General features: G+C 43.0%; 1 protein-coding gene across 2 annotated transcripts in view; it reads right to left on the bottom strand.

Moving 5' to 3' along the window:
* Positions 1-8,415, bottom strand: part of MAP3K7CL (MAP3K7 C-terminal like) — an 85,192-nt gene extending 76,777 nt beyond the window's left edge. Inside the window, exon 1 of one of the 2 annotated variants that reach the window (XM_061134364.1) lies at positions 8,290-8,415. In XM_061134364.1, the coding sequence (XP_060990347.1) occupies positions 8,290-8,340 (51 nt within the window). In that variant the 5' untranslated portion in view covers positions 8,341-8,415. The remainder of the gene's footprint in view (positions 1-8,289) is intronic. The other variant, XM_061134365.1, reaches the window with a different exon arrangement.
* Positions 8,416-10,214: the final 1,799 nt, after the last annotated feature.

Here is a 10,214-nt window from a genome sequence, read left to right on the forward strand (position 1 = left end):
ATCCTGGCCTTCCCAACCTCCACAAGGCTGATGAGTCTTGCTCTTCAGACTGGCAGGAGATTGGGAGATTCTTCTCAGGGGAACCTCACAGGCCCAGGAAGACAGAGCAAAAGATACTGATATCAGGAGGAGGAGGCGCGCCCAACAAATTCCACAGCCTCATCACCTCCAGTCCATCACCCCATCCGTGCACGCTGACATTCCTCAGGATTTCAGCTCCTCACTAGGAAGGATTAACAGGCACCCAAGGAACATCTCTAACATAGAAATAAAGACCAAAGAAAGTATCTTGGAAGACACAGAGACTGCTGAGAATGGAAAAATTACTTAAGATATATATACACACACACATATATATTTTACACATTGTAGTGTAGTCAATGCTACTCTCTCAGTCCATCCCACTCTTTCCTTCCCCTACCATGTCTACAAGTGCGTTCTCTATGTCTGCATCTCTATTCCTGCCCTGCAGATAGGCTCATCAGCACCATTCTTCTACATTCCATATACACGCTTTGATATATGATATCTGTTTTTCTGTTTCTGACTTACTTAACTCTGTATGACAGCTCTAGGTTCATCCACAATACCACAACTGACTCCATTTCATTCCTTTTTTATGGCTGAGTAATATTCCATTTCCTGAGAAACCTGTATGCACGTCAAGAAGCAACAGTTAGAACCAGACATGGAACAACAAACTGGTTCCAAATTGGGACAGGTGTATGTCAAGGCTATATACTGTCACCCTGTTTATTTAACTTACATGCAGAGTACACCATGCGAAATGCCAGGCTGGATGAAGCACAAGCTGGAATCAAGACTGCTGGGAGAAATATCAATAACCTCAGATATGCAGATGACACCACCCTTATGGCTGAAAGCAAAGAGGAACTGAAGAGCCTCTTGATGAAAGTGAAAGAGGAGAGTGAAAAAACTGGCTGAAAACTCAATGTTCAAAAAACAAAAATTATGGCATCTGGTCACATCACTTCATGGCAAATAGACGGGGAAACAATGGAAACAGTGAAAGACTTTATTTTCTTGGGCTCCAAAATCACTGAAGATTGTGAATGCAGCCATGAAATTAGAAGACCCTTGCTCCTTGGAAGAAAAGCTATGACAAACTGAGACAGCGTATTAAAAAGCAGAGACATTACTTTGCCAGCAAAGGTGCATCTAGTCAAAGCTATGGTTTCTCCAGTGGTCATGTATGGATGTGAGAGCTGGACCATGAAGAAAGCTGAGTGCTGAATAATTGATGCTTTTGAACTGTGGTGTTGGAGAAGAATCTTGAGAGTCCCTTGGACTGCAAGGAGATCAAATCAGTCAGTCTTAAAGGAAATTAGTTCTGAATATTCATTGGACTGATGCTGAAGCTGAAGCTCCAAAACTTTGGTCACCTGATGAGAAGGACTGACTCACTGGAAAAGACCCTGATGCTGGGAAAGATTGACGGTGGGAGTAGAAGGGGTCAACAGAGGATGAGATGGTTGGATGGCATCACCCACTCAGTGGACATGCATTTGAGCAAGCTCCGGGAGTTGGTGATGGACAGGGAAGCCTGGCATGCTGCAGTCCATGGGGTCGCAAAGAGTCGGATGTGACTCAGTGACTGAAGAGCAACAACAACAAGTATTCCATTGTGTACATGCACCACATCTTTCTCCATTCATCTATAAGACAGACAGCTAGCAGGAAGCTGCTGTATCACAGAGGGAGCCCAGCTTGGTGCTCCGTGGCCACCTAGAGGGGTGGGATGGGGTGGGTGGGATAGGGTGGGTGGGAGGGAGGCCCGTGAGAGAGGGAAGATATGCATGCATATAGTTGATTCATGTTGTTGTGCAGCAGAGACTAACACAACATTGTAAAGCAGTTGTCCTCCAATTAAAAACTTCAAAATATGTATACACATTCAGATTATATGTAGAGAGAGAATATTCTATATATACATATTTGGATTTAAAAGAAGATATTGCACCCATGAAACAAAATGGACAGTATAAAGAAAAGAAACATTCAGAGAAGGAAAATTTCTTTCAAAATGAAGAACATGAAAGTAGAAATGGAACAACTCAGTAGAAAGGGTAGAATAGAAAATTATTTACCAGCAGATAGAGCACAGAGATGGAAATGGAAAGTGGGCCTGTGGGAAGATGAGAAAATCCAAGAACTAGTCCCACTGATTTTGAATAAAGGAGTGAAAGTGAAGGTGAAAAAGTAGAAAATGTAACTCAAAGTTAATGACGTTAGCTAAAATTTGTAATTAATATAGGTGATTAACATATATAATTGGTGAGATATATAAACATATGTTCATATAATGGATGTGCTTTTTAGTGAAGGGATAGATTCCTTTTGTGTTTAAAATGTCTTGTTCTAAGATGTAACGGAAAACAGTAACAGGAAAAAAAATGTGAATGGGTACAGGTAGGAGAAGGTTTGAAGAAAAGTAAAAATATGCTCAAATCTACTGAGTGTCAAAGAAATGCAAATTAAATACACAATATAATATCACTTTATACATCATTGGACAGATAACCTTTTAAAACAGATAACATCTCTTGTTAGCAGGGTTATGAGGAAAACACACAGCTTTGTGTTGCTAGATTAATGTCTTCCTGGAGAGCAATATGACAATATCAATTAAAATTTAAATTCTTCCACGTTTTGCCCAGAAATTTCACTCCTGGGAGTCTACACTTTAAAGCTGAAAGCTGCAGTGCAGAGGACTTATGTGCAAGATAGTTTACTGAAGCACAGAACATAATGGCAAAAATAGAAACAAAGCAACTGTCCATCAGTGGTGGAGTAGTTGATTTAATCATATTGTTTTCATATGAGAGAATGGCCTACAACCATTCAAATCAATCCAAGCCATAGAAACTGTCTTGGAGGGATTAGTATGTGGAGCTGCTGAGTGAAAAGAAGCATGATGCAAAAAAAGCATGATTTCTTTGTATAAAATATTTACCTAGAGATATATGGGCTTCTACATGTATATATTTGAGTGGATGCTGTGAGGTTGGAAGAAAATGTTGAAGGACATTTTTGTTAACATGGATTGGGAGGAGAAGTGCATAATATGGGGACATGAGAGAGGAAGAGAGGTGAAAGAAAACAAAAAAGAAAAGAAATTCTCTTAAAAATGGAGGCAAGATTTGAGCACTTTACCCTGATGGCTCAGATGGTAGAGAATCTGCCTGCAATGTGGGAGACCCAGGTTAGATCCCTGGGTGGGGAAGATCCCCTGGAGAAAGGAATGGCAACCCTCTCCAGTATTCTTGCCTGGAGATTCTCAGGGACAGGGGAGCCTGGTGGGCTACAATCCATACGATGGGAAAGACTCAGACACAACTGAAACGACTTAGGATGCATGCACTGTTGTTTTGATATTGAGCTTCATGAGCTGTTTGCATATTTTGGAGATTAATCAGTTGCTTCACTTGCAGATATTTTCTTCCATTCTGAGAGTTGTCTTTTCATCTTGTTTATGGGAGGGAGGTCCCGGAGGGAGGGGTTTTATGTGTATACATATAGCTGACTCATTTCATTGCACAGCATAAACTAACACAACATTGTAAAGCAATTATATTCCAATTAAAAAAAAGAATGTCAGCCTTGTTTGTTACTGTTTGTTGTTTTTGTCACTAAGTTGTGTTCAATTCTTTTGCATCCCCATGGATTGTATAGCCCACCAGTGTCCTCTGTCCATAGGATTTCCCAGGCATGACTAATGGAGCGGGTAGCCTTTTCCTTCTCCAGGGGATCTTCCCGATCCAGGGATCCGAACCCAAAATTCCTGCATTAGCAGGCAGATTCTCTACCACTGAGCCACTCAGGGAAGCCCATCAACCTCATAGGAATATACAAAATAGCAGCACAGGAACACAATTTTGCAATGAAGAATAGGAAATTCATGGACTCTTGAGCTACTCTTCTAGAATTAGAAAATGGTTTGGGCCCAGTCTACAGTGAATTCAGATTCAACTTGAACTTTGGTACTCAAAGTATTTTTGTATATCTCATTTTAACTAATTTATATGCCATTTGAGTCCATTTAACACTGCACTATTATTTCAGACTGTTTCGTTCAACCTCCAAAACATTCTATAGTTTATTCTACTGGGGCAGTAAGATAAATAAACACAACCACTGTTGCTGGTGTTTTATAGTTTACAAAATGTCTTCTTACTCTTCCTCTCATTGACACTGGGCCTATGAAATGGCACGGATAAAGCTAGGATGATCATTGTTATGCTAATTTGACAAGTGGGAACATTGAGGCCCAGAGAGGAAAGTGGCTTGCCCAAGCATACCCAGGTGTTGAAAGGTGGACTGCATTCACATTGAGGTCTTCTAAGATTACATGCAGTATTGGTGTAAGTATTGGCTTCCCAGGTGACTCAGTGGTAAAGAATCCGCCTGCCAATGCAGGAGACGTGGGTTCAGTCCCTGGGTCGGAAAGCTCCCCTGGAGGAGAAAATGGCACCGCACTCAGGATTCTTGCCTGGGAAAGGCCATGGCCAGAGGAGCCTGGCGGGCTAGCACACACAGTTCTCAGTGCTCCATGTGTTCTTCTGTCTCTGTATGTGATGTTTATCCCCACAGCTTGGGATCTCTCCCCAAACTCCACTCCTCCTCCAGGTAAACAATTCCAAGCTCCTTCCTCAAGGATGCAACTTGAATGTCCTTCAGGTCATTAATCAGATTTCACTGGCATTTTACAGGTTTACAGCTATGACTCAACAGAGGAATGGGAAACTCCTCCCCCGAGCCAAAGACCTCATCCTTATCATCTCAGCTTTCAGCTCAGAGCACAAGGAGCTCTATGGATTGCACCAGGATCAGCAAGAAGGGCAACACCTCATCTTGGGAAGATTAATAATCAGCAAGGTGTGGGGGAGGGGTGGAAGAGAAAGGATAAACTACCCAGGACTGAGAAGAATCAGAAAGAAAAACCTCCCTTAGGCCTGCTTCCAGAGGTGGGGTCCTAGAGACAGAAAGCAAAAGATCAGGATTGGCCCAGAGGCTAATGAGCAGCTGCTGTTCTGCTGTTCAATCCCTAAGTCGTGTCCGACTCTTTGCAACCCCATGGACTGCAGCACACCAGGATTCCCTGTCCTTCACTATCTCTTGGAGTTTTCTCAAACTCCTGTCCACTGAGTCGGTGATGCCATCCAACCATCTCTTCCTCTGTCACCCGCTTCTCCTCCTGCCTTCTATCTTTCCCAGAATCAGGGTCTTTTCCAATGAGTTGGCTCTTGGCATCCGGTGGCCAAAGTATTGGAACTTCATCTTCAGCATCAGTCCTTCCAATGAATATTCAGGGTTGATTTTCTTTAGGATTGACTGTTTTGATCTCCTGACAGTCCAAGGGACTCTCAAGAGTCTCCTCCAGCACCACAGCACATGTGTGCTAAGTAGCTTCAGTCATGTCGGACTCTGTCCATGGGATTCTCCAAGTAAGAATACTGGAGTGGGTTGCCATGCTCTCCTCCAGGGGATCTTCCTGACCCAAGGATTGAACCTGCATCTCCTGTGTCTCCTGCATTGGCAGGTGGGTTCTTTACCACTAGCACCACCTGGGAAACCCAATCAGCAGTGGGATCCCACCAATTGGAGTTTGAGGGTGCTAAGTCGCTTCAGTCGTGTCCAACTCTTTGCGACCCTGTGGACTGTAGCCCGCCAGGCTCCAGAATACTGGAGTGGGTTGCCATGCCCTCCTCCAGGGGATCTGAGATCTGGGTAGAAGTCAAATGGCTACAGCTGAGCTGCTTCCCTTCTCGGAGAGGGTGTTTCTCACATGAGAAATCCTACCTGGGGCTCTCCAGGCCCCTGTGTGTGTTCCTTCAACAGGACCCAGAGTCTGATTAAGGAGAGTTGCTTATTCACAAAAATGATTGAATAACTACTGAGTATGACTGAATAACCATGAGCATGAATGAATAGCTATTCAGTCACAAAAATGATTGAATAACTATTGAATAACTACTGATCGGGGTAAATTTAGGCCCATGCGCCCCCAGAGGATGGCCTAGTGAGCCGCCAAGGCATGAAAGACTGCAGGAAGGGACTTCCTTGCTGGCCCAGTGATTAAGAACCCACCATGCAATGCAGGGGACGTGGATTCCACCCCTAATCAGGAAACTAAAACGCCACATACCCGCTCAGCAACTAAACTCACGTGCCACAGCTAGAGAATCCGGGCCGCAATGAAGAAGCTGTGTGCTGCAGCTGAGACCTGTCCCAGTCAAAAGAAATAAATAAACATTGGAAGAAAAAAGGACTGCAGGAAGGATATCATTTAGGAGACGGTAGAGACAGAAAGAGAACCTCCACCTCGGTTAATGAAGATTAGTCCGCGTTCGTAAGCACTCGTCCTCTGGGGGTGACGCTTCCTGGACGGCTGTAACTAGAGATGGTCACACACGGATTCTGTCGTGTGGGCAGGTCAACAAATACGCAACCCTTTCCTGTGAGTGAGTGCAAATACTACCAGCCCAGGACAGCGTCAAGGTTCTAATCCAGACAAGCTCTCTGTTTGAGCAATGGAGGTTCTAAAATGAGCGGTATGTGGGTAAGGCCGCCCGGCACAGCGCGGACAGCAAGGCTCGCGTCCCCGTGGAGGATTCGCTTCCGGTTCAGTCCTTCCGCCGCTGGAAATGCAACGACTGCTCTGCGCTTCCGGCCTTACACGGGGTCGGCAATGTGAATACATTTAAAGACGTCGAAGGGGTCTTTCTCCTAGTTTAAATGTAAACCACAGCTCTGCTGGGAGGAGGCCTGGAGAATGTTTCTGAATGTTTCCTCTCAGAAGGAAACTTGAGGGGAAAAAAAGTTGTTTTTTGTTTTTTTTTAATTGAGATGTAATTCACATATAACATTAGTTTCAGGTATACAACATGATTTGCTATTTATATATGTTTGAAATGGTTACCACAGGACGTCTAGTTAACATCTATCACCACGCATAGTTACACTTTTTTGTGTGTGATGAGAAATTTTAAGGTCCACTCTTTAGCAACTTTCCAATTCAAGTACACAACACAGTGATTATATATATATATAGTCACTATGCTGAACATCACATCCCCAGGACTTATTCCTTTTGTGGCTGGAAGTTTGTACCTTAGACTCCCTTCACACATTTCAGCCACCTTTCTCCTTCTGCCTCTGGCAACCACCAGTCTGTTCAGGTGTTTCTTGGCTTGATTGTTTGTTTTTCAGATTCCACAGAAAAGTGCGATCAAACAGCATTTGTCTTCCTCAGACATTTCATTCAGCATAGTGCACTCAGGGTCCATTCATGCATCAAAAATGGCAAGATTTCCTTTTTTGCTGTTGTCACACTGGGAGGCATGTGGGATCTTACTTCCCTGACCAGGATCAAACCTGCGCCCCCTGCAGTGGGAGCATGGAATCTTAACCTCTGGACCGCCAGAGGTGTCTCCAACATTTCTTCATTTTGTGGCTGAATAATATTCCATTGTATACATCAGTTTCTTTATCCATTTACCCATCAGGGGACACTTAGGTTATTTCCATGTCTTGACTATTGTAAATAATGCTGCAAAGAATGTGGGGACACAGATATCTTTTTGAATTAGTGTTCTCTTTTCTTTCTAATAAATACTCAGAAGTGGAATTATCTGTTGTTTTTAAAGAATCGTTCGACTTTATGCTGACACTCACCCGCTGAATAGCGTGGCCTTAAAAGATACAGAACCTGAGACTGGCTGGCAGGAAAATGTACATCAAGAAGGAAAAAAAAAAATGTGTAAACTGCATTCTGGCACGAGTTTGTGCTGATGGGAACTCTCAACATAAACTGGTGCTGCTGCATGGCCAGAGGGTTAGAAACCTGGGAAGGTTGAGAACCTATGTAATACAGAGGAATTTAGCAAAGGGGCCTACGAGAGACGTGCAGAAATATCCTCTTTACCTTGATTTTATCTTGTGACCCCTGGATCTCAGGGTCACTTACTAGGAAAACAAGCAAGAGATGCCTTATGCAGGAGAAAAGAGTCACGGAGCTGTTCTGAGTTAAAATCCAACCCAAGACATGAAGTTCAAGACCACTGAAGCTTAGGAATCTCCATTGTTAAAAGTAATTGATGCAGACAACTTCCCGTACACCCCAGTCTGCCATTCAGAGGATAAAAGGGGGGTGAGGTCTATTTCGTAGAAGAAAACCAAGAACCTTCTACTCTGACCAGCTGCTCTGTGGCAGTCTCTTCACGGAGATCCCCCAGCAACAACAAAGATAATAAAAGTTTTAAGACTTACCTTTGCTGAGGTGTGCGTACTCTGAACACAGTAATGTGACAGACAGAACATGTTGTCCTGTGCAGACAAAGGGGTGGCAGGGTTTCAAAGAGAAAGTCCATGATCGACAGTGTGATGGCTGTGGTTCTATACTGAGATGTTGTTTTACTTTATTATGCTTCCTTATCGTTTTTACTGGCTTTCTATGTGTGTCCTATTTTTACTCTCTCAAGCTCTTTTTGTATGCCTTCAAAAACTCTTGTATTTTAACTATGACTCAAGCCCCAAAAGGGCATCCGTGGTGACTCAGCAGTAAAGAATCCACCTGCAATGCAGGAGACGCAGAAGACAATCCCTGTGTTGCGAAGATCCCCTGGGGGAAGACATGGCAACCCACTGCAGTATTTTTGCCTGGAGAATCCCATGGACAGAGGAGTCTGGCGGGCTAGGGTTCATGGGGTTGCAACTGAAGTGACAAAACACAGCAAGCCCAAAAATGTGGGGAGCCACTGCTTTAAACTCTAGGATAACGTCAGGGAGGGAACCCTTTCAGGATAAGCTGTGTCAGAACTCACTCAACTCTGATCAAGAGAGTGCTGTCCTCAACTAAGGATGCAAAGTCCAGATAAATAAACAGATAGGGCAGATAAAGATACAGAGTCCCTCTTTTCCTCAAAAGCAAGAAGCCCAATAACCAATTTCCTTTAGGGTTTAACAATGTTTGGCAAGTCAGTCTCAGAAGCGTGTGGACTTTGCCGTCTGATCATTCACTCATTTCTTCACCAGCTTTGTCACTTGCTAGGTAAACACAGTAGTTGCAGTGCTCGGACTCAGTTACTCCAAGGCTTATGGGATCCTAGTTCCCTCACCTGGTATCAAACACACATTCCCTGCATTGCAAGGTAGATTCTCAACCACTGGGCCACCAGGGGAGTCCCTCCCTCATGTATTATTATGAAGATTAAAGAAGATAATTTACTTAAAAGAACAGCACAGAGTGGTGCAAATAGTAGGAATTCAATAAATGTTCGATTTTCTTCTTTTGCAGTCGTTTGTTTTTTTTTACGAAATTTACATTTGATCTATTTTTTAAAAACCGCCCCAGCTGCCCTATGGGGACCATATATGAATGGAATGAATGGAAACTTTTAAGAAAATTAACTGTGCATTAGTTTTTTAAAACACCATCTTTGTAGAGTAGGGGGACAAAAAGAAGCAAATGTAGAAAAATATGGGAAACTATTGAAAATGTGTCCATTTCCCCAGTACCCCTCGACTCCTCCATCCTGCAACACAAAATTAGTGCAGCTCATGTTTTCATCAAAATTCCGCTGTAACTCAAAAAGCAATATGGCTGGAAGTCTCCTGGTCCCTACATAGGAGTGTAGTTTCTATAGATATTAAACAAAATCTCCAAATTAAATTTGCCTTTATATATTCTTTTAAAATATAGAAACGAGGTGAGTTCAGGAGGCTACTTCAATTGTACAGATGAGAGATAATAATGATTTGGACTCAGCAGAAAAGAAAAGGAGAGTGTAGATCTGGGAGTGTGTTTTCAAGGTACAGTTGGCAGAATTTACTCTGGGCATGAGAAGAGAGAAAAATCCCTTTTAAAATTTGTCTTTAGTTTATTTCATCCTGAAGAAAGGGGACCTGACCCTTCAATGGTATCTCGATTAGCTTTGTCTGGTAGAACTTTCAGTGATGACGGGAACGTTCCGTATAGGTGTTGTCCAATGTGTTAGATAGTAGCCACATGTGTCTATTAAGCACATGAAGTGTGAGCGGGGTGACTAGGAACTGAATTTTTAATTTTATTTAATATAACAATTTAAATTTGTGTATTAATAGCTACCATATCAGACGGCGCAAATCTAGATAACAGACCCACCTAGATGTTTTTCCTCTATCATCCTTTCAAGTTTTCATTCAGTCGCTCAGTC

Source organism: Dama dama, chromosome 31 (assembly GCF_033118175.1).
Source record: "Dama dama isolate Ldn47 chromosome 31, ASM3311817v1, whole genome shotgun sequence".
NCBI classification, from domain to species: domain Eukaryota; kingdom Metazoa; phylum Chordata; class Mammalia; order Artiodactyla; family Cervidae; genus Dama; species Dama dama.